General features: G+C 41.4%; 1 protein-coding gene across 4 annotated transcripts in view; it reads left to right on the plus strand.

Annotated features, from left to right (window-relative positions):
* Positions 1–25,478, plus strand: part of ZC3H3 (zinc finger CCCH-type containing 3) — a 589,081-nt gene that overhangs the window by 424,113 nt on the left and 139,490 nt on the right. For all 4 annotated transcript variants that reach the window (XM_043966879.1, XM_043966869.1, XM_043966895.1 and 1 more), the window contains exon 9: positions 1,859–1,990. In XM_043966879.1, coding sequence (XP_043822814.1) covers positions 1,859–1,990 — 132 coding nt within the window. The remainder of the gene's footprint in view (positions 1–1,858; positions 1,991–25,478) is intronic.

The raw sequence follows: 25,478 nt of genomic DNA on the forward strand, positions 1-25,478 counted from the left end.
ATATGTTATCTCATTTGATGTGAGATAGGTACTATTATTATCCCCATGTTGCAGATGGAAGAACCGAGGCCGAAAACAAGTCACTTGACCAGAGACACGTCACTAGTGTCTGAGGCAGAATTTGAACTCAGATTTCCCTGTCAGCAAGTCCATTGCACCATCTAGTGGTCTTGAACATTATAACTTGGATTATAAACCGTAAGCACTAAAAGGGACTTTAGAACTTAGACAATAGAATGTCAGAGCCAAGAAAGACTTCCACACATAAAACATTAGAATTGAAAGAGAACGTAGAACATGTAAGGTTGGCACTAGGAGGAATCTTAGCATACAGCCTTCCAGCTCCATAGTTGAAGAAAACCAAGGCCTACTGTGGTGGGAAAAGTGATTCACCCTGTCATGGAGCAAGCTGGTGGTTAAACCAGAACAAGAACTGAGACCTTTTAATTTATGGTCTCAAGATATTTCCACTATTTTTTGCTTTTCTTTATTCCCTGGCTCCTATTCTAGAACCTGCCAATACAGTAAGAAGTGATTGATAAATGCTTGTTTACTGACTGCTAACCTACGGATACTACCTGTTACTTACACACAGACACACACACACAGTTTATTCCTGCCTTGCACTTAATTTTTTTCCCTTGGAATACCTAATTCATTCTGGTCATCCATTCAGATTTTACCTCTCTCCCCTTTTAGGCCTGTTTGAAGTCCTTCATTTTCTATGAACTGACAGTTCATGCCCAAGATGAGGTTTTCCTTCTCTTGACTCATGTTCTACTGTTTTTTACTATTATTGGAACCAAGGTGATAGGATTTAGAACTGGAAGATACCTTTAAGTTCATCTAATTGAAACTTTTCATTCGAAAGATGAAGAAACTCATTTTGCGGGACATTAGGTAACTTGCCCATGGTTCTGAGGTCCACACTTTCTAGTTGTTTTGCTTGTGAATTTTGCCTCCTTAATTAGATTATAAGCCCACTGAAGATAACTGAGAACCATAGAATCATAGACTCCCAGGTCTTTAAGCAACTTTCCCCAAAACATAAATCCATAAATCCCAGTATTCATACGAGGGGGTCACCTAATTCCCTGTTGGAATACCTTCAATGATGGGAAGCTCACTATCTTTCAAGGTAGTTCATTTCATTTTTGGGGATGACTCTGATTGTTAGGTTGTTCTTTCTTACATATGTTGAGCTAAAATCTGACTCTTTTCCTCACCACGATCTCCCCACCCATAATTCTCCTCCATTGTTCCTAATTTTACCCTCTAAAGCCAATAGAACAAGTCTTCTAGTACCTCTTGACAAGTGCTAGACAGATAATTGAAGATAACAATCAAGTCCTCCCTAAATCTTCTCTAGGCTAAACAGTTCCAGTTTCTTTAATTCATCCTTGTGTGGTTTGATCTCTAATCCACTCCTCATCCTGATCCTCTTCTAGACAAACCCCGAGCTGGTCAACATTCTTCCTAAAATATGTCACCAAGAACTGGACATTATTTCAGATAATTTTAGACCAGAACAGAAGACAATGTCTTTCTCCTTTCTTATCTCCATCACAGTATATATGTATGTGTTTCCACAAATATATTTCTGTGCAAACAAATGTATTTCTCTCTAAATGTGTGTCTTTGAAAGTAAAGTGTATGCCTGTTTTGTGAATGTTTGTCTTTTTGTGTGTGAGTCTCTGAATGAGCCCTGTGTCTCTTTGTATGAATGTAGGTCTCCTTGTGACCACGTATAGGTCTCTATGGTTGTCTTTCTGTGTGAGAATGAGTGTATGTATCTGTGTGGGTGAAAGGAAAGAGCTGCCACTTAACCTATCATCCAGTCTCCTCTCTCTTTTCACAGATGCCTGTGTGTTCCTATTTCCTGAAAGGGATCTGCAATAATAGCAACTGCCCGTACAGCCACGTGTATGTGTCAAAGAAGGCAGAGGTCTGCGTGGACTTTCTTAAAGGCTACTGTCCCATGGGAGAAAAGGTAACCTGCCAAATAGGATGGTCAGTCATCCATACCCTGGTCCCAGGAACATCCAGTAAGAGATGCTATGCTATGCTGTGCTGTGCTGTGCTGTGCTGTCTAGTATATTGGTCTCTCTCAGTCATTAAAGAGTTTCCCTTGGACTATGACCTCCTGAAGAGTAAGTCTTTGGGTTGAAAATAGTGTACCTTGCTTTATGCTTCACAAAATGATTTCAAACCGAGGCCTGCCACAGCCTTGGGACTTTTAGCTTTATTTGTATAACTCAAGGCCCAGAGAGGAGACAGAAAGGGAGTCAGTGAGTATAAATTCTCTTCCAAGGGATATGGCTGTTTGTAATCCCACATATCTACACACACACCACCTAAGTGTAACAACCCCCCACCCATACACTACATTTGTGCCTGGTTCTCCTGGGTCTTTTTCACATTCTTATCATACTTATTTGTGTATGTGATACTGATAGATCACAAGACTGTCTGCTTCTTGAGGGCAGGGCCTATGTCATGTTTCATGTTTATCTCCCCAGCATTGCCGAGCATGGGCTCTGCCATAGATAATAGGGTTATGCTTGTTGTAGGCTAAGCCTTAGAGGTATGGGACCTCTAGAGAATAAGGGTGTGACTAGGTGCCCCAGCCCTTTACAATCCATGGGGAGTCCTCAGCTGTTCTGCTCCTTCCCATTTTCTCTCCTTAAGCGTCTCTATCCCTGTCTGGCTTGTCACACATAAAAGCTGTATTTTGGAGGTGGGATAAGAGACAGCCTCATCAAATCATATAAAAGAAAGAGCATTGGCCTTACTGGGTTAAAGTCCTGGCTCTGCCCCCTTTCCTTTGCAAGTTCCTTCCTCTTTCAAATGAAGGGATTGGACTCATTGGTTCCTAAAATCTCTTCAAGCTCTGTCAGCTTGTGATTGTGTGAATGACAGAATTTTTAGAAGTTGGACATGTGACCTTGGAGACCATCTCAGTTCTATACCTTCATATAACGTAGAGGGATGGTGACTTACTCAAGGACACATAGAGGTCTGGCATGCAGTCCAGCCTCAGGCAAAATTAGGTCCTAAATCAGGCTCTCTGACTCAGCTAAGAATGAGAACCCTATGCCAAAATGGGATATATGTATGCTCCAAGGGAGTCCTAAAACCACAGAATCCCAGAACTGGAAGAGGCTTCAAGGGGACTTTTAAATATTTTTTCAAGGAATCTAGTTGGCACAATGGACAGAGTTTGGGGCCTGGAGTCAGGAAGACCCGAGTTCAAATGCGACCTCCACACAAGTCACTCAACATCTGCTTGCCTCAATTTCGTCACCTGTAAAATGCGGATAATAATAAGCACCTACCACACAGTGGTGTTGTGAAGTTCAAGTGAGAGAATATTTGTAAAAGGACTAGAATAGTGCCTGCCACATAGAAGGCACTGCAGAGATGTGTATTCTCTTCTCTTCCCTTCCCTCCATTTCACTTTCCTTGCTTTTTACAGCATCCCTGAGAAGCGGTCATCCAACACTCATAATTATGGGCAACTCATTACCTCCCTCCTATCAACAATAACCTGTTCTGTTGTGGGGCAGCTCTCATGGTTAAAATAATCCTCCTCCTATTGAGCTGGACTCTATCTACCCTAGAAGTGCCATCATCCCCATGTTAGTCCAGGCTCTCTGCTCCAGGGATGAGTAATCAGAGGCTTCCTGAATGAATCAGTCTCTCCTCTTGAGAAGCCTTCACTTCTGAGACTATTGAATCCCCACAGTATTCTTTTGAGAACACCTCTCTGTAGAGAATGAAGGCTCCTGGGAATTAGTGGATAGGACCTATACAGCAGTCTTCTTCAGAGCCTACCTCTTCCAGGAAGTTTTTGTGTCTGACAGCTCATAAGGCCTCCCCTATATTAGTTTACAATCCATGATGCACAGAATCAAAGAATGTTACTAATAGCTCACACTTAGTTTTTTTGTAAACTTTGAAGTACTTTCTTTCTTCGCAATAATCCTATGAGATAAATAATGCTACTGTTACCATCCCATTTTATAGATGAGGAAACAGAGATCCAGAGAGGTGAAGATCACATAGGCAGAAATTAGCAGTGGCTCGGACCCTCTGTCTGACTCCAAATCCAGTGCTCTTTTTAATGAATGATGTTACTTCCCAATGTTAAATAGAGGTCATCTAGTCCTTGAGGAAAGAAGTCAGAGCTGGATGGGACCTTAGAGGACATCAAGTCCAATAGCCTAGAATCCTGCTCTTCTTAAGAAGAGAGACTCCATGGGAAGAATGAGGAAGGAAGGTAAAGGGGTGTGGGCTCCAGGATTACAACCTAGCATCCAGGTAATTAGAATGAAAGTGAAAACAACCAACCAATCAAGAAGCATTAAGTGCCATTTTGTGCCAGGTACTGTAGATAGAGAGACAAAAAGAAATAGTCCCTGCTCTCAGGGAGCTTACCAGAAAGGTGAAGTAAGGTATATAGCTAATTATGAGATCATTGAATTCAGTCTTGCATTGAATTTATGTTTGCTAAATAAATTAAGCTTCACCCTTCAAGTGAAGCTGGAGAGTTTAACATCCAGAAAAAATAGAGGGAAGGTTCTAGAGAGTGTCAGCAAGGTGAAACAAGATGAATAGATCTCATTAAATACTTGAATTTTTTTTCATGTCCTTGAGTCATGTCTGCTTGTGCTTTGTCTGCTGCTATCAGCTAAATAAATTAAGGCTGACCAAGTGGGGACAGAGTGTCTGGTGGCAGAGAAAGACCAGTGACAACATGAATAGAGCTGAGTGGATTTCACTCTTCATTCCCTGAGTTGTCTCTTGTTTCATGGCAAGAGGACTCACTGCTATAGGTAACCATGAGATTATCCAGCACAGCTGCCTAGTGTGGAGGACAAGGAACATTTCTTCCAGGACGTGTAAAAAGGGTGCTGTGTTTGTGTTTCTGCTAGTATCATTGAATGCTTCTGAATGTGCAAGGTGCAGATTTATCTCTGTTCTTGAAGAGAAAGTGAAGTGGAAAGGGCTAGGAGAAGACAGGATGTGTTATTCGGGAGAATTAAGTTTTCCATAAAAGAAAAGAAGAAATGCTTAAATAGGAAGTGAAGAAGAAAAAGCTTATAAAGTAGTAGAGGAGAATTCTCTCTAGTGCCAGAAGATTGCAGTGTGGAGCAGTGTGGCAGAGAAAACAAAGGGGGAAAGATCAACCCACCACGAAGAACTTTGTAATGGTATGGGGCTCTTCTTAGATGCATGGAATGCTGGAATGTCTCCATAGGGAGCAGCTTCTTGCCCTAAAAGGAAAGATGCTGTGAATCCATAGGTTCTTTCAGGCTACAGAACAAGAGAGGGAGAGGAGGAGTGGTCAGTAACTCCTAGTTAAAGGGACCTGAAGTCATTCTTTGTGGGTCTGTCATAAACAACAAAAAAATCTGCTGTCTTCCTAAGGCATATATTCTGGACATGATGGAGAACCTCCAGAGATTTTTCAAACCCCTGTCTAGTGATTCATGTGGGACCAAATGGTACCTGTAGAAGGAATATGGAAAGCATACTAAACCAAAACTAAAATCCTTGGAGATACGTATGTGATGATTTCATCACTATACTTATTGAGGATTGAAACTTCAACAGAAAGAGATCTGGGAGGTGAACAACAGGCTAAGAAGACTGTGTCTGGGAATGAAATGTGAATTTCTAGACCATGGCTCAAAATATAGAAATGATGACTTTTATGGCAAGGGATGGAGGGCACCTAACAAGGGCCAGTAAAAACGTATTTGTCCCAAGTCTTACAAAGAAGATTTAAAGCTGAGAAAGCAAAAGAAAATTGCCCACGTACATCTGATGATCCTGGTATCAGAGAATAACAAGAAGCTTAGCAGAAAAAGAAGAAACTAAATTCAGTAATAAAACTCATAGCCTCAGGTATAGACATATAAATGCAGAAAGTTTATGTAATGACTAGTTTGTATCCTCATGGAAGGAGGCAGATTTGACATCACTGTTATCACTTAGACATGCTGAAATGAGGCTTGTGATTGGAATGTAAAATTGGGATAATAATATCAGTTGTCACTAGGCTGGTATGAGAATCAAATAAAATGGCAGCTAGGTGGCAAAGTAGACAAGAGTATATAGGATATGGAGTTAGGAAGACCTGAGTTTGAATCCTGGGTAAAAGCCTTGAACATACTAATTGTTTGACCCTGGGCGAGTCACTTAACTCCTTTGTTTGCCTCAGTTTGCTCATCTGAAAAATGAGAACAATTAATACCATGTATCTCACAGGGTTGTTGGGAGGATCAAATGAATTAGCATATGTAATTCACTTGGCAATTCTTACATAGAAATTATATATAAATATTAAATGTATATAAATATATGAAGATATGAAGTACATTATATAAGTGCTAGATATTAAATGCTTTGAAAACTTTAAGGTGGTATATAAATGTCAATTATTATTATTATACCTTAATTTAAAGGGGTGGAGGAGTGGAGTATTTATATCTTTTTTTTTAAGCGAGTGACAACATTTAGGAAGCTAAGGGAAGAAATGTCATGAGGGCATTTGGTGAAGATAAGAGGTAGAAATAAGTAATATTTTGTAGGAGTATACTACAGATTGCTTGGACAGAAAGAAGAATTAGATGAGAAGTTTGGGAAGTATCACAAACCTTGCACAGAAGTGTGCTGCTGTATTGATGTGAGAGTCCAACTCTCCAGAGTTCTGCTGCCTCAAAGCAGTGGTAGCTCATACATTTGTGACCTGCCTTATTGATAAATACATCCACATAGAAGCATTTAAGTGTCTGCTATGTGTCAGGCACTGTGTTAGAGACTGAGGATACAGGTATGAAAGTAAAAAGGTCTTTGTTCTTAAGGAACTTACATTCTAGTACAGGGATCCAGCCCCCCTGAGCAATGATGGCCAGGGAAAGGAACAAAGCAGCCTCAGGGATCATGGCCTTTCCAGTACCGATGGTCATGTGGATTTCATTATTGTTCCCTAAGCAAGAGCAGTGTAAAATAAAGGGATCAATCCATTCCTATAGACCTAATGCAGATGCACAAGGAGAAAAACAACAGCAACTTGGGGACAAGTGACCACTCTCTTTATCAAAGAATTCATGATAGAGAAAAGGAAAGCTAGGCATTAGCCTGACATGTATACCGTAGATTTGAACACAACAGAGTTCAGGTAAAAGATAAGTAAGACCTAATGGCTTAATATTTTGCAGGGCAAGTCAGCCCAAGGAGGATCAGAGGCTCTCTGGAATGCTATTTGAAGACATGAGGGAAAATGTAGCAACAAGGGAAAAGGGGGGAACCACCTAAAGGAACCAATGATGATACCCAGGAAACTCATCACCAGCCTCAGATTTAAGAGATATAAAAGAGTCAGCAAGTTATTCAAGATGAATCCAAAAAAGCAGGATGGCCCTATAAGAATTGAGTCAGGAGCACCGAAGGAACTCAGAAATGAGGGGCTTGGAATAGATGATCCCTAAGGGCCCTTCCAACTCTGGTATCCTTGAGTTCAAGTCAGTCAGCCAGTAGTCAGTGAGCATTTTTAAGCACCTTCTGTGTGCCAGGCACTGTGCCAAGCTCTGCATCCTAATATGAAAAAGAAAGACAGTCCCTAACCTCAAGGAGCTTATAGACTAATGGGGGAAGAAAACACACAACAGAAAACTGAAAAGCAAGGGGCAAGGGGCCCTGCAGTAGACTTGGTGGAGAAGCCACAGTGGTTCAAAAGGAGTACAGCCTGGGGCAGGTAGGTGGCGCAGTGGATAAAACACCGGCCCTGGATTCAGGAGGACCTGAGTTCAAATCCGGCCTCAGACACTTAACACTTACTAGCTGTGTGACCCTGGGCAAGTCACTTAACCCCAATTGCCTCACTAAAAAAAAAAAAAAAAAAAAGGAGTGCAGCCAGATGGGAAACATGGAGATGTCTGTGCTATCTTCTCTCCTTAAATGGAGGTATCTGTGGCTCCCCTCCCCCACAACCAGTGAGAAGATGGCCATGAAACAAAGAGGTCCAGTGAAGGATCATGGGACTCGGTAGTACTACTGCATGGGGTGGTGGGCTTAGTGAAAAAGCCAAAGTCCTTTTCTTTCCCAAGGAAAAGAATGTTTGGATAAGGAACGACAGGAGAACGTGGTTAGCAGAGAGCTGAAACTCAGGATCAGTGGAGGGAACAGCCAGGCAGCATTTAACAGCCTTCAGCAAGCCAAAGTTTCCAGGTCTTTGCCAACTACACCATAAGAGTACTGAAAACTAGTCGACGTGGTTGCTAATTTGCTGCAGGTGATTTTTGTGGGACAATGAGGGTTACATGACTTGCCCAGGGTCACACAGCTAGTAAGTGTCAAGTGTGTCAGACCGGATTTGAACTCAGGTCCTCCTAAATCCAGGGCCAGTGCTTTATCCACTGCACCATCCAGCTTCCCCTGCAGGTGATTTTGAAGGTGAAAAGGTGCCACAACACCAGAGAGGGGCATATGTTCACCCAATTTTCATAAAAAAGGAGAATAAACTCTACAAATCATAGACCAGTGAGCTATTCTTGGCAAAATTCTGAAACACATTATAAAGGGCACTTCGAAATGGAAACAGTGATCACTGACTTTGTTAAGAACAAGTCATGCCAGACAACCCTCATTTGCTTTTTTGACAGGGTAACTAGGTAGGTCAGAGGAATGCTGTAAACATAGTATACTTAAGATTTTGGCAAAGCATTTGAAAGTCTTTCATACCAAGTTTCTGAATAAAATGCATAATAATCCAGATTTAAAACTGGTTGAGTGAGGGCAGCTAGGTGGCACAGTAGATAAAGCACTGGCCTTGGATTCAGGAGGACCTGAGTTCAAATCTGGCCTCAGACACTTGACACTTAAACAGCTGTGTGACCCTGGGCAAGTCACTTAACCCTCATTGCCCTGCCCCATCCACCCCCCCCCCCAAAATGGTTGAGTGACCAGATCCAAAGAGGAAGTCATTAATAGGTCAGTGTCATCTCAGAACCCAAGCCTAGTGTAGGGCCTCAGGGATTTGTCTATGGCCTTGTACTTTTCAACATTGTTAAAAGTCAGATAGATGAAGACTTAGATGGCATGCTTATTCAATTTGCAGATAACTTTGGATGACAAGGGTTGGGCTCTCAAAAGATCTTGACAGGCACAAATTGGATGGGAGAGGCGTAACTAGGTAACAGCACTTTGGGATTTAGTGGTCTCCATGGATTTATAGCCTTAAATTTGGGGGCTGGGAGTGGGGTGGAGGGAGGAGATGTCAATGAACTCAAATAGAAAAAAAAATACATCTTCTATCTTAATATAACTGGCTTCTTTTGTAATATTATGTATTTCATTTTATGTATTTTAAAACATTATTCAGAGAAGGGCTTCATGGACTTCACAGACTCTCAGATGGTTTCATAACACAAAAAAAAAACTGATATGGGGGAAGCTAGGTGGTGCAGTGGATAAAGTACTGGCCCTAGAATCAGGAGGACCTGAGTTCAAATCTGGCCTCAGACACTTGACACTTACTAGCTGTGTGACCCTTGGCAAGTCACTTAATAAATCAACAGTATAACATGGCAGCCACAAAAATGATGCCACCCTAAACTGCATTAAGAGAGGCATCATGCCCAAAACAAGGGAGGCAGTAGTTCTCTGATCTCTGCTTTAGGGCATGTCTGGAGTACTGGGCAGTTCTGGGAACAAGATTTTAAGGCACAAATAAGCTAGATTTTGATTGTGGCCAGAAATGAGTGGCCAGAAGAGGGAGGATTTGTGAAAAGAGTAGAGGATGTGGAGTTTCTCAGAGAATATGTGGTGGGGATTAGAGGAGGCAAAGAGAGGGAGACACAAATGCTCTACCTCATGCACCTTTTTTGAGGCTTGTTCTGGGGAGGAAGGATTGACTTGTTCTGCTTGACCCAAGAGCAAGGATGCAGAGCTTCTTGCTTGTTATAAGGACACACTTTGTAACACCCACAGTTATTCACAAGTGGAGTATGCTGTTTGGGGAGGTAGTGGAGTCCTCCTCAAATGAGAGGTCTTCAATCAGAGCCTACATTTGAGGGGGATTTAGTAGAAAGTGTGCTTGGTTAAGGAGGGGAGAGAACAAGCACCTACTATGGGACAGGTACTGTGCTAATAAGTGCTTTACAAATTATCTTGTTTGAGCTTCACAACAACCTTGTGAGGTAAATTATCCTCTATAAAATGAGGATCATTGTCCCTATCTTTGAGGATAGTTGGGGAAACTGAGGCAGGCAGAAGTTAGACAACTTGCCCAAGGTTAGCTAGTAAGTGTCTGAGGCTAGATTTGAACTTGTAACCCTGACTTTAGGCCCAGCACTCTATTCAGTGCATGACCTACCTAGTAAGGTAGTTAAGTATGGATTACATCAAAGGATTTTTTTTGTTTGTTTGTTTCATGGACCCCCTGCTCAGAAAAGTTATTTTAAATGCATAACATATATGGGAATACAAAGAAAATTGACTATATTAAAATACATTATCCAAATATTTTTTAAAGTAAGTTCATACATCCCAGTTTAAGAATCTCGGGATTAGAAGCACCTCAAAGGCCCCACAGATTTTAGATTCTGTGATTTTGCTACTGATGAGAACCCAGCAAAGTTAGCATTAGCCTGACAAACAAGATGATTGACTTGGTCCAATAAGCACTAGTCTGTGTTATTGGGAGAGAGTCTATCCTTTCTTTGGTGCAAGGAAAAGCATACCCCAGGATAAAGAAGAAGTGGGAGCTGTGTGGGCTAGGATCTGAGTTTCCTTCTTTTTAGCCCACAAGTGGCCTTAGTATAAATAGGATTTTAGTCCTATTGCCTGAACCCCAGGATGCATCCCTTAGCCCTCAACCCAACCTAGATCTTAGCCCTAAAACTTAACCTTAGATCCAGCTCTTATCCTTTAGTCTCATCTCCAATGGTCAATTTGACAATAATCAGGACCACAGGCATTGTAGTGGTTCCTTTCTCCCTACACACAATCTGGGAGAAACCATTTGGGATGCATGGCCAATTTGCCATCTTGTTAGTCCTAGCTGCCTGCCCCTGGGAGGCACTCCTTAGGAGTTTTAAAGGCCCAAGCAGGGCTTATAATAATGACACCTAAACCCCAAACCACACTCAACAGGAACTGGCCCTCAAAAAGCTCTCAAGCATTACCTGGAATGGGATTTAGGGGCTCGGAGATTAGGGAATTGAGCCGCTGGTCTAGACATACCTCTCACAGTCAGGCAGGGCCCATGTGTTGGCTGTGATTTGCTCCCTCACAGTGTTGTTTATGCCTATAATTACTGTGTTCTGCTGCCTCTCCTGCCAGCCCCACCATGCTCACCTGTCATCCATGAAGGACTATTGTTATAAGAAATTCCCGACAGCTGAATAAACTAGACTCCTTCCCCTTCTTAATTAACCAGCCTGTTTGACTTTTATATAGAGGGATACAACAAATACAAAGCAATTGAACATCTTCCCTTCCCTTTTTTTTCTTTCTCCCCATCTTAATTCCCAGCCTACTGTAAAGCGAGTACTGAATACCTTGTCCCCTACTAAGTGAATTCCCACTCTTTCCTCCCAGCCCAAGATCACAGCTGCTTTAGGAGGAGTAGCTCCTCTGTGAACCAAACCTGTCCGTGATGTAAATCTTGATGTTTTCACCCACATTCCCCAAACATCTGGTCTAACATACCTTGGCTTTGCCTGGGACTTGGGGCTACTAAATCTTTTCTCTGCCCTTCAGGTTTGAAGCTCAGGCATAGGACTGATTGCTTGTTACTTGGTGCCCTTTTTTCTATCTTCCTGACCCAGGTAAACGTTTCTGTCACTTTCATCTAAAATATTCCAGTACAGTGGTTGGCATCATGCAGACACCTGATTTGACCAGTTAGTCCCAAATTACTTGAGATTTTATTGTATGCCTGCCTCTGGGCTGTCAAGTACTCTCTGTAGAGGATACAGACCTCAGACGCCTTACAAACAGGCTAGAGAGATAAGTCCCACCAACCCCAAAGATTTAGACAAGAGTATGAGGCAGAATAGAGTCAGATGAGCTTGTGCAAGTCACTTCACCTATCCAGACCTCAGTTTCCTCAGCTATAAAATGAGAGGATTGCAGTAGATGATCCCCTAAGGTCCCTTTCAACTCTAGCAGTCTCTGACTCCAAACCTTGGGTTATAAGATGACTTGTTATATGAAGTCATCAATGACTTCTGAGAGTTACTAGAAAAAAGAAAGACCAGTGAGCTGGTATAAGACTTCATGAAGGGAGGGAGTCTGTGGGGTAGGCCTTGAAGGATAAATAGCTTGAATAAGAAGGGAATATGGGCCATAAAGTAAATTAGAGAACTTAATGCAAGGAGGACAATACATCTTTGGTGTCATTGATATTGTAATATGACAATAGGGTGGTATAACTGGTTCAAGAGGAATGGATTAGATTAAAATGCCAAGGAAATTTTAAGGGTTGACATGAAAAGGGACAGGTGTCACATTCATGAAAGCCTATGGATCTGTGGAGGTATAGGAATGGTAGAAGAAATCAAAGGAGGGAGGGAAAGGCAACAGTTTGCTATTCTGACCAAGGAGAAGAATGGCTTGATGCAGTAAAAATGGCACAGGATGATACTTCTGTAAGTTCATCTCATGGGTCTACTCTAGCCCCTTCATTCGATGATGAACTTTAGGCCCAGGAAACTTAAATGATTCACCTAAGGTTACATCGGTAACCTGGAAGGTTACATAGATCAGGGCTTCTTAAACTTTATCCACTCTTGACCCCTTTGCACCAGAGAATTTTTTACACGGACCCCAGGTATATAGGTATATAAAAAATTTACTGCCAATTTTTCACAACTCCCACATTGTTATGTGACCTTATATGGGGTCGCAACCCACAGCTTAAGAAGCTCTGACATAGATAACATTGGTATGGGAATTTGAATTTATACATAGGTCCTCTGATTTCAGATTTACCACTCTTTCATTTTGCCATTCTTCCTTCTTGAGAGGAAATGACCATTTCACCTCAGAATTTGTAAATGATAAAAACAAGAACACAAGATACAGTCTGACACACATCCTGAAAAGAGTTCAGCAGTAGAACACTTAGAATCCCTTGGCCTGGGTCACTAAAAGGAAAGTAATTTCAAAAGGGATGGGATGTTCTCTAATGCAAAATTCTGGTGACATAATTAAAGATAATTACATTTAGGAAAAAGAGAAGTATCTAAAGAGGTCAGTCTGATTGCAGAGGGAATTCCTTGGCAAACACAGACTTAGACAAGAAATGGAAGCAAGGACAAATAGCTGAAGATAACTAAAAGGAGTGGCATAACCTATAAGGCTAGAATCAGAATGAGATGAGGCTAACAATAAAAACAACCACATGGCAAAGAAGATGATGAAAGGATAGAACCATTGCTCTGGGTAGAACAATGATATCTGATGACTAGGAAAAGGTGGAATGACTCAACTCTTTATTTTGTTTTTGTTTTCTATACCAAGGGAAATAAGCTTCAAATAAGGATTGCACAAAAGTGGTATCAGATAAGTGAGGAGATCATAAGAGAATACCTGACTACCCTCTGAGTTTAACCAAACCTGGACAAACCTTATCTCAGAGTACTAAAAGTATTGGGGAAAGTGATTGCTGGACTGATCTGTAAAAAACAGAGCTATTAGGAATAGCAAGTGCATTGGCTACCATAGTTAGGATTCAAGGAGAGCTCAAAAGACTTTGAACAGTGGGTCAAATCTAGGAATAAGGTATAATGACTAGACTTGTGATTTCATTGGTAATGGGATAGATAAGGAAACTTCCAGTGCCAGTACAAGTTGGCATCTTCTTGTTAACTTAAGCATCTTAAATAATTGCCTAGAGCACTGAGAGCTTAAGTAACTTGCTTAGGTCACACAGTTGTATCAGAGGTGGGATTTTATGTCCTTTTAACATAACTATCATTGAAATCAACTGATGAAATTGCAGGGTGACATAATAAAATATATTTGGGACATAGAAAGGTTCATGATTAGATAGTACCAAAGTATTCATGATGAAAAATGCTGTCTATCTCCAGAGAGACAACTGATTAAGTCTTAGTGAAGACTGAAGCATGGTGGGGGGTTTTTCCACTTTATTTTTCTTGCTTTTTTGGGGGGAACATGGGTAATATGGAAATATGTTTTGCATGATTTCATATGTATAATTGATATATTGCTTGCCTTCTCAATAGGTGAGGGAAGAACTGAAAGGAAAGAGAGAATTCAGAACTCAAAAATTTTTTTAAAAGAATGTTGGGGCAGCTAGGTGGCGCAGTGGTTAAAGCACTGGCCCTGGATTCAGGAGTACCTGAGTTCAAATCTGGCCTCAGACACTTGAAACTTATTAGCTGTGTGACAGTGGGCAAGTCACTTAGCCCCCATTGCCCTACCAAAAAAAAAAAAAAGAATGTTAAAAATAGTTTTTCTGAAAAAGATTCCTGATTGGACTAAATAAGCATATAGGAGGTGTTGACATGTTAGGAGGTCCATTATTTTTGTGTCTTCAGAGGGCAGTGGGTTAAAGTTACAGAGAAGCACATTTAAGTTCAAAGAAGGAAAAAATCTCTTAACAGTTACATTATCTGAAAGTAAAGCTACTCTTGGAGAATGTCCAGCTACTTGGCAGGTATCCTGATTGCCTGTTTCAGGTAACGCTGGGACTAGATAAACTCTAAAGTCCTTTCTAACGTGAGATTATTTTTATAAAGTTTATTTGTGGTCTGTAGACAGCCAGAGCATTATTTCTCAGAGGCCAAAGTACAAGATTCTTTGGGATCCATATGGTGTTCCATCCACTTGGAACCAAATAATTCATTTCCTCCCCAACCAAATCAAAAATCTTCCCCTCTTTCTAACAACCCCATTTCTGCTCAAGGCACCACCTTTTATCCAGTAACCTAGATTCATAACCTCAGTGCCCTCCTTGTCTCTTCACTCTCACCCACATATCCAATCAGTTGCCAGATCTTGTCAGTTCTACTACCACAACAGCTCTCCACTCATCTGGGCACCAACTTTTCTGGCTTTCATTACCTCTTGCCTGGATTATTCAAATAGCCTCCTAACTGGTTTCCCTGCCTCAAGGCTCTCCCCTCTCTCATCTGTCCTTCACATTGCTGCCAAAGTGACAGGTATCACAGGTCTGACCATGTTACTCTTCTGCTCAAGAAGCTCTATTGACTTCCATTTGCCTTCTAGGATCAAATACAAACTTTTCTTTCCACATTTTTCATTCTGGTAGAGCCCACCTTTCCAGACTTGTGGAACATTACTCTTTCACATGTTTTCTATGTACCCATGCAGGGAATCATAAGGGTTTGTCCAGGGTGAAGGAGGTATTCCATGAATAGTAGAATCAAGATCCCAAGAAGATCTATTAAATATGTGCTATGACCTCCCTCTTCTATGGGGTTTTGATAGGGAAGGGTAAATCTATAAAACCTTTAAGGGCAGTGGAATCATAATAATAAGCAGAATTATTTTACAAAGAAGAAATCGTTTCTGAATCCTGTTGCCTGCTGGGACCATGGAGTTTGGAACTCAAGGAGTTGTTGAACTGGAGCAGATAAGATAGGTTTTTAGGTAATGAGTGGTATTCTGAACCTAGTCTGATTCAGGCCAGTTCAGTGATTATCTGAGAATTAGAATGAAATGAGATACTTCTAGACCATATAACATTTAGCAGAATGAAGTTCACTTAACAATAGCCTAGAGGATATATTCAGCAAAGACACACACTTGATTCTTTTGCATGTGGCTCCTAATTGTCCTCACTGGCCATGATGGTATAACTAGTTCCAGACAATATTGGCACTGCAGCTGATTCAGAGGCTCTGAGGGTCTCTTTCTCTGGCAAGGCCTTCCTGGGACTGGATCTGTGTCAGTGTGACTGTGGGGTTGGCTCTACTCCTGTCTCAGCACAGCAGCTCCCTCCTTCTGACCTTCTAAGCCATCTTTGGTTGGAAAATGATCTCAGCCCATTCTTCTGTGTGTTTTGCTGCTCCAAGAAATGGCATTATTTGGAGGTTTTTTGGAGCAATCATGTCGTGAGTTCAAGAACTCACTCACAAGGCATATTCTAATGAGGAGAGTGCTCACCAACCAACCACAGATCCAGACCAAAAGTGAGTTCTAAGATGGTGCTGTCCCATGATGTTATACCTAGTTAGAATGGTGTGTTAACTTACAGGGCACTAAAATGTCTGTCAACCTGAAGAGCACCTACTTCTCATTCACTGGTCTTTGTGTGGGCAGCCAGGAAGGTATGGCAACAGTTTGAACTTGAATTCCCCATGACAATTAAGCATCAAGAATGGTTTTATTGCCATTTGGTGAGTGGGGTATAACCTGTGTGGCAGGGACCTTCTAGTATTCTTGGGTCATGTGTAGTGAATTTGCATAATTAGGCCTATCTCCATGAGTAGCTGCATAATTAGGTCTACCTCCAACTAGATTAATTATGTTGTTCCTACTGTAAGTGGCTAGAGTGGATGTGGCATTATCTGAGCTCTGGGTACAATAACTAACCCAGAAAGGAGCAGGGACCAGGAAAATGAATAAGAAAGTATGTGCCTGTATACATACAACTCTGTCTCCGTCTACAGTTTTTATATAACCAGGTGAATACACAAATATGATGTGCTAGAGCCATTGTCAGGGTTCATTCTGCAGCTGGAGTTAGGGGTTGGTGTAATGATTAAGTCTAGGAAAGACATTTTATTTATCTGGACCTGCAAATACTTCCTCAGGATAACTTCCCATTCCCTTTCTTTCAACATGGCTGGCAAGCAGCACATAGGTAGCCTGGCTAAATGCCAGGCCCCTGGGAATCATCCAGTAAGGTCAAATGAAGAAGAGATGAGAAGTGTGATTGGTAACTTTCTGCTGAGGAGCACTGAAACAGCTTTTTGTTGATTTGATAGCAATAATAGAGAGGTTTGTTGTCTTCCAAAATGTGACAGAGAGCCTCCTAATTCTTATTAAAATGAGTCACTAGTACCAATTTCTGATTCATAGGGACACAAAAAATTCTGCCAGAAAGAACCTAGTAATAGTACTAAAGATTTCAAAGTCTTGGGCAAGAAACCTAAGGGCTTAGGGGCACAGGTGATACCTTTGTCACTGCTGCTGTTTGTTGAAAGTAAGGACTTCAGGTGGAATAAAAGCTACAATTAGAAAGTGAACAACTAGGTAAGAAGTTGGTGTCTGAGAATGGGCTTTAGATTTCTGGATCGTGACTTAAAACATAAGAATAACAATTTCCTGCCCAGTGATAGAATAGACCGAGGACTGGCAGGAATGCATTTGCCTAGAATCTTTCCTTTCCAATCAGAAGGGCTTTAAGCTGAAAGGGGAGCAAAGGGAGGAGAAAACTACCCATTTTTATTTACCAAGTTAGATACCTGAGAGAATGACTGCAGTATAGAAAGAGGAGTGAGCAGCTAGATGGCACAGTAGCTGAAGAGCTGGGCCTGGATGTAAGTTCAAATCTGGCCTCAGATACTTACTAGCTGTATGATCCTGTGCAAGTCATTTCACCCTGTTTGCCTCATTTTCCTCTTCTGTAAAACAAGCTGGAGAAGAAAATGATAAGAAAACCCCAAATGGAGTCACAAAGAACAAGACATGACTTAACATTAGGAAGACTAGCACCTCAATTTAAACATACCCCAAAATTCACAGGGGACAGAATTCAAGAAAGGAGCCAACAATAAAACCCATGGCTTTGGTGCAAAGAGATAAATTTGGACTCAATATCTCTGAGATATGAAGAGCCCCATGACTGAAATACGGCTCGGGGAGAATATACTTTTATTCAAAAGAAATAGGATTCATAAAAGAAAAGGTGGAGTAGCATTGTGTAGTAAGAGGATATAGAGGGGAAATTATAAAATCTTTGGGAGGCGTAGAAATTACTATTCCATTTAAGAATTTGTGATAGGAAAGGAAAACCTAGCACTTTGATTTGAATCATAAATTTGAGGAGACAAGATTTCAAAAGCCTCAGCAAAAGGTTAGATAGTTTCCTATGGACTAAAATTCTACCAAAAATAAATAAATAAATAAACCTAGGAGAGATAGGAAGCTGTCAAGGATGACACAAAGAGAAATAATGACATTGAGAAGAAAGATTGGAGGAGGGCAAATAGGGGTAGATAGTCAAGTCGGCAAACCGTAGGCCAGTGATCTTGATTTCAATTTATTATTCAAGGGATGGTTAGTGAACATTTGGAAAAAGAAGCTGTAATCACAAAAAGTCAACTTCATCTAGAACAGGCCAAACCAAGCTTTCTTTTCTGACATGGTTACTAGAATCATAGCTCTACATCTGGAAGAGGAGCTCAGAGGTTGTCTAGTCCAACCCCCTCATATTATAGATGAATAAGCCATCTTGCCCAAGCTCACATAGTGTAAGCTTCAGAGATGGAAGTTGAACCAAAGTCTTGTCACACATGAGCAAGTGCTCTTTCCACCGTACCACACTGACTCCTAGACTGTTACATCAGGACAGTAGTATACTATAGATAGAGTTTACCTAGACTTAACAAAGAATGTGATAAAGTAGCTAATATTATTCTCATGGAAAGATGATTGTATAAAATCTTTCCATTCAAATATGGAGAGATAGGAGATAGGTGACAGTATAAAGAAATTAATTCAGACTTGATTAGATGGCTAGACCCAAAGAGTAGTCATTAATGGTTGGAAAGAGTCCTCCAGTAGAGGGGCCCAGAGATCTCTGGCCTGACGCTATTTAACCTTTTCATCAGTGCCTTGGATAAAAGGTTTAGATGTCACGCTTATCAAATTTTCAGATGACACAAAGGTAGGAGAGACAGTTAACACATGCCTAAGTCAGTATCCCTAAAAATACTGTATACCTTCAGGGTTGGACACTGGACTGAATTAAATTAAAGATTAAATTCTATAGGGTCTTATACTTGGAATCAAAAAACAAACTTCACAGGAATAAGATTGGCAAATCATGGCTAGACAGCAGTTCATCAGAAAATGACTGGGGAATTTTAGTAGGCTACAAGCTCAGTATGAGTCAATTATGTGATATAGCAGTCAAGAAGGCTAATGTATTCTTTACATTACAAGAGGCACAGTTTCCCCAATGAGGGGAGGCGATAGTATTAGTGCACTCTGCCCTGATCAGACTACATCAGGACGATGTAGGGACGATGAGAGGAGGACAGCCAAAATGGTGAAGGGCATCGATGTCAGATGTCATATGGCATTATCAATGTCATGTGAAGAGCAATGAAAAGACCGAGAGATTTTTCACCTGGAGGAAACAAGACTCAGGAAGCTCAAGATAACTGTCTTCAAGTGTTTGAAAAGCTGTCATATAAAAGAAGGACTAAATGTGTTCTTCTTGAACCCAGGAGGCTACACTAAGAGCAGGATTAGAAGCTGCAAAGAGACCAGTACAGGCTCAGGATAAGGGAAACTTCCTAACAAAGGTGAAATGCTCTCAGTGGATAGCAGGTTCTTCCTCCCTGTTGGACTAAAAAATTGTAAAAGCTAAATAGTTGTGACTTGTTGTAATGATAAAGAGGATTCTTGTTCAGGTATGAATTGGATTACTTTTTTTTTTTGAGATCCCTTTTAACTGAGATTCTGCCCAGTAAGAGAATAGCCCCAAACAGTCTTGCTATGAATTTGGTCCAAGGGAAGTCCCTCTCCTCACTTTCTTCCCCTACCTTACTAAGAGAAGAGACAAGTCAGATGATATGATGAGCGAGGAAGTAAGATTCAACCATCCATCCCTTAATCCACCAACATAGCTGCTTGTTTTGCTTTGCCCTTTGTTACTGCCCTCACAGAACTCACTTTGTTGAAGAGACAAGAGTGACACACATGAAACAATTAGTGAATGTTGAAAGTGTGTGTGTGTGTGTGTGTGTATGTATCTCCAGTGCACTGAAGGGACCCTGAGTCCTCTAAGACCCCTAAGGGTGTAATATGTTCTCGAAAATGTGAAAGTCTGGATATAGCCCTAGCCACAGACTTGTTGCAATATTTCTCTTATCGAAGGAAAAGCTTACCTGAGTTCCAAAAGGTTCATTACCAGCTTGACCTTAGGTTCATGAACTTTTCAGGCATAGCAATTTTCCAAGATCTTCTACTAAGCTATAGAGGGGTTAGGCACTATATTAATCAAAGGAGTACAGACACTGATGAAATCACAGGTCATTGAAATCTATGAATGGAATCACACGTGCATTGAATGAGGATGGGGCCTAGATTGATGATGGGAGATACCAGTGAGGAACTTCCTTTACCAGTATGGGTTGGCACTTTCTCTTCAGCTCACAGTTTTGGAGAGTTGTCTAAGGCACTTAGAGGTTAAGTGACTTACCCGGGTTCATAAAATCGAGATGTTTCAGGCAGGAGGCAAATTCAGGTCTTCCTGGCTCAAGGTCAGCTCTCTCTTCACTGTACCAAGCTTGTCAAATGTATGCATGTATACATGCATATATATACACACAGCATACCAAAAGTCTTAATGCAGTTTTAAGCTTTAGTGTCTTAAATGTGTGTGTGTGTGTGTGTGTGTGTGTGTGTGTGTTTAGGGTGTCTTAAAAGTCTTAGTGCAGTTTTTAAGCTGGCTTTAAAACTACACTAAGACTTTGGCATACACTGTTCACACATGCACATGTATATATGTATCTAAATACCTAATCCTATATACAAAACTACAACTACCTCCTTCTGAAGGGCAGTGAATGTGATTTGGCAGATAGAATACTGGGTTTAGAATAAAGATGGTCAAGTCCTAGAAACTAAGGACAGTGGAAAGGCTACAGCATATATATTGACTCAGACACCCTGACCTCCCAGTTTCTCACTTCTTATGACCTATCACCCCACCTCAGCCACACACAAAGATGGTTATACCCTTGATTTTGCCATAAATGCACAGTTTCCATGTTCACGAATTCTGAAATTCCCTTATCAGATCCCAACCCCGAACTGTTCTTTGTCTACACTGTGTCCTCCCAGGTCATCACTCCTGCACTAGCTAGACTTGTCTTTCCTCATCTTGACCCCTTAGTGAACCATTTCAACTTTACACTGTTCTCTTAAGTCCCCTGCCCCTTTATCATATCACCATTCTTATTCTGCCAAGCTTCAGCCTTAGATCACTCCCACAATCCATTGCCTTCACTCCTACATGCATGCTGCTAAATAAAGGTAGAGAAAATCACACAACCATTCTGACTGAATCCACTACAAATTTATGTTGCATAACTTCAGCTGGACCCTCACCTGCTAGGCAATCCTTTTACACTTCATTATTCACTCACTTTCTCACTCACCACAGTGTCTTTCTTTCAAACCTTCCATGGCTCCCCTCCTCTCACCTTGTCAGCTGAGAACTGTGACTCATATTTATTACTGAAAAAAATTGAGGGCATTTAATGAGAGCTCCCTTCTCTCCACTCTTTATCGCATTACCCAGATGGCCTTTGCTACTATCTTCTTCTTTATCCTTATCTCACATAATGAGGTAGCCCTTCTCCTTGCTAAAGCACACCCTTCTACATGCACAAGTGATCCCATTCCATCCCCTTTCTTCCAGCAGATTGCCCTACTCCCTCACTTATCTTCATTCTCTCCTTTTCTACTAGTTGTTTCCTTACTGCATACAAACATGCCCATGTCTCCTCTATCCTCAAAAAATTCCTTCCTTGTCCCATCCATCCATCCATCCATCCATCCTTCCTTCCTTGCTATCCTCCCATATTTCTCCAACCTTTTGTGGCTAAACTCTGAGAATTCCATCTACAACAGGTGACCTCACATCCTCTGAAGCAGGTGCTCTGGAGAGCTTGGTAAAACATCAAAAATGTCAAAGTCATCCACATCCCCCCCCCCCAAAAAGGAACATTATGGGGCAGCTAGATGGCGTAATAGATAAAGCACTGGCCCTGGATTCAGGAGGACCCGAGTTCAAATCCAGCCTCAGACACTTGACACTAGCTGTGTGACCCTGGGCAAGTCACTTAACCCGCATTGCCCCACCAAAAAAAAGAATTATTAAAGTCATCCGCTACATCCCAGGCTATCACCAGCTGTGCTGGCTTTTGTCTTGCCACTGAATTTCAATGACTTTGGAAGAGAGAATGAGGCTGATAACTTCACAAAACACTGCCTCACTTAAATCCAATTCACACAAGTCAAGATATCACCCTATGATTCATTGGTCCACTTGAGAAATGAAGGACAAACAACAACAATTTCCTGTGTATACTGTATATGGCTTCTTTGTACATTGTTAGTTGCTTGTTCTCCTTGAGGAGACTATCTTTTATCTTTCTTTGTTTTCCCAGTGCCTGGCACATGGTAGGCGCTTAATATTAATTAACTGACTGGTAGGTTTGAGTAGTCTGCAATACACTGTTAGTTAATTGTGTAGTAAGAACAATATAATGTCTAGAAAAGAGAAGGTATACTCGTCGATAGATTTGGACTCAGATCTTCCTGACTCCAGATCTGTCCACTGTACCTAGCTGCCATGGAGGTAGGTAATAGTGTCTACCTTCACTGGATGGTGCAGTGAATAGAGCACTGGGCTTGGAATCAGGAAGACTCCTTCCTGAGTTCAAATCTGGCTTCAGACACTTATTGGCAGCGTCAGTTCACCCTATTTGTCTCTGTTTCCTCATCTGTAAAATGAACTAGAGAAGGAAAATGGCAAACCAGTCCAGTATGTTTGGCAAGAAAACCCTCAATGGAGTCATGAAGAGTTGGATGTGACTGAAACACCTGAACACCACTACCACCTCTATTTCACAGGATTGTTTTGAGGAAGGTATTCTGTAAAATATAAGGGTATAGAAAAGCAGGCCATTGTTAAGGTTAATTATAAGACATTGTTTTATAGATTTCGCTCTAGAAGGGACCTTAGAATATCATGTAGTCCAACCCCTTCATTTAACAGAAGAACTAACTGTGGCCAGAGAAGTTCAGGAACATATCAAAAGTCACACAGGTAGGCAGTGGCCTAGTCAGAACTTGAACCCAGTGTTCCAGTGACTGTAAACACCAGGACCCATGCACACCTGACTTTATGTCAGAAAAGAAAAGGTGCATAGCAGGCTACAGCACCTTGCACATGATCAATTAACAAAGAGTTCTTAAATTTAAATGGGACCTGACACCTTCAAAGAGGGAATTCAGTTCTATTCAGCAGGCATTTATCCAGTGCTCACAAAATACCAGGCACTTCTAGGCTTTGAGAATACAAGGACAAAATTTTCCCTTCTCTCAAGGAGTTGCTTCTTGAGCTGAACCTGGAGATTCCAAGAGGTGGCGATGAAGGAGAGCATTGGAGGCATGGACAACAACCTGGCAATGGACTGTCATGACTGAAGAACAGTTTGGGGAACAGTTTGACTAGAATATAGTGAGTGAGAGGGAATGACACGGGGCCATGACTGGTCTAGGTGAAATAATCAAGAGACTGTTGCCAAGGGCTTTAAAGATCAGAGGACATGCTGAATCACTGAAGCTTCTACAAAACCTGTGCTTTAAGAAAATCACTTTATTGGCTAGGTGGAGGATGGCTTGGAGACCATTAATAATAATAACTTAGAGGTTATTGCAGTAGTCCAGGTGTGGGATTAAAGAGACTCAACAAGTTGGTACTGTGTGAGTAGAGAGAAGGGATGGATGTAACTTACAAAGAAGAAGTGACCTCCAAGCTAAACCTTCAGTAGATCCAAATGCTAGAATATGATGGGACCAGCTTTAGCTTTGAAAAACCATCATTTGATCTATCCATTACTGTTAGCTCTTGTCTCATATCGCCCCCTTTGTAGCTAATAAATTCTTTGCAGAGGCCATCTATATTCACTATCTCTCACTTCTTCTGAACCCTCTGCAGGCTGGCTTCCCCACCTCATGATTCATTTGAAACTGCTCTCTCCAAAGTTGCTAATGATCTCTTAATTGCCAAATCTAATGGCCTTGTCTCAATCCTCATCCTTCTTGATCTCTCTGCTGCCTTTGACATTGTTGATTATCCTCCTTTCCTTGATATTCCCTTCTCTCTGGGTTTCTATTACACTGCTGTGTCCTAGTTCTCCTGTCTATCTAAATACCCCTTCTCAAAGTTCTTTTTTGCTGGTTCTTCATCCAAGGCACACTTACAACCATTACTATACCCCAAAGCTCTGTCTTGGGCCCTCCTTTCTTCTCCCTCGATACTATTTCACTCTGTGATCTCATCAGCTCCAATAGTTTCAGTTATCTCTACACAGATATTCTCAGATCTGTTTGTCAGGCTAAACCTCACTCCTGACCTCCAGTCTCTCATCTCCAGCAGCCTATCAGACATCTCAAACTGGATGTCCCATAGGTATGTACAAAATTGAACTCATTATCTTTCTCCCAAAACGTTCCCCTCTTCCTCACTTCCCAATCACTGTCAAGGGAGGGTACCCTTATCCTTGCATTCCTCTAGGCTCACAACCTGTGTGCCATTCTCATTCCAATTTGTTGCCAAAGCCTGTTGATTTTACCTTTTTTTTCCTTTTTTTCTGATTTTACCTTCATAATATCTTTCTTCTACTCCTTCCCTGTCTAACACAACCACCACCCTGGCTCAGGTTTTCACCATCTCACTCCTAGACTATTGGAGTAGTCTTCTGGCTGATCTCCTTGCCTCAGGTCTCTCTCCCCCTTCCACTCAGCTGTCAAAGTAATCTTCTGAAAACACAGGTCTGACCATGTTACCCCAACCCTAACCCCTTGAAGAAAATCTAGGATCAAATCTAAAATCCTCTGTTTGGCTTTCAAAGTCTTTCATAACCTAGCCCCTCCCCACCTTTTTGGTCTCATACACCTCACTCCCCTTCGTATCATCTGCCATCCAGTGGCCTAAGCCTCCTGGCTGTTCCTTGCACATGATACTCCATCTCTGGACTTTGAGCGTTTTACTGGATAGAACTCTTTCCTTCCCTATCTTTACCTCCTGGCTTCCTTAACTTCCTTCAAGTCCCTACTAAATTCCTGTCTTCTGCAAGAAGTCTTTTTAAATCATTCTTAGCCTTAATGCCTTTCCTCTGAAATTATCTCCAATTTATCCTACATGTATCTTATTTGTACGTAGTTGTTAGCATGTTGCTTCCCCCATTTGACAATGAGTTCCTTGAGAGCTGGGACTGGGTTTTGGGTTGGTTTTTTTAAATGTTCTTTGTATCCCTGGTACTTATGCTTGTTGACTTACTAAAGACATTAGCAGAGGGCATCTTGAATTTGAGGCATTGGTTAATCTGGAGAGAGGTGGGGAGGGGTGAGATAAAGGGAAGATGGTATTAGATTGTGAGTCTTGAAAGCCATATTGAGAAGTGTTTATTCACTATGGTAGGGAGCCTGTGAAGATTCTTGAGCAG

This window comes from Dromiciops gliroides, chromosome 1, assembly GCF_019393635.1.
Source record: "Dromiciops gliroides isolate mDroGli1 chromosome 1, mDroGli1.pri, whole genome shotgun sequence".
NCBI classification, from domain to species: Eukaryota; Metazoa; Chordata; class Mammalia; order Microbiotheria; family Microbiotheriidae; genus Dromiciops; species Dromiciops gliroides.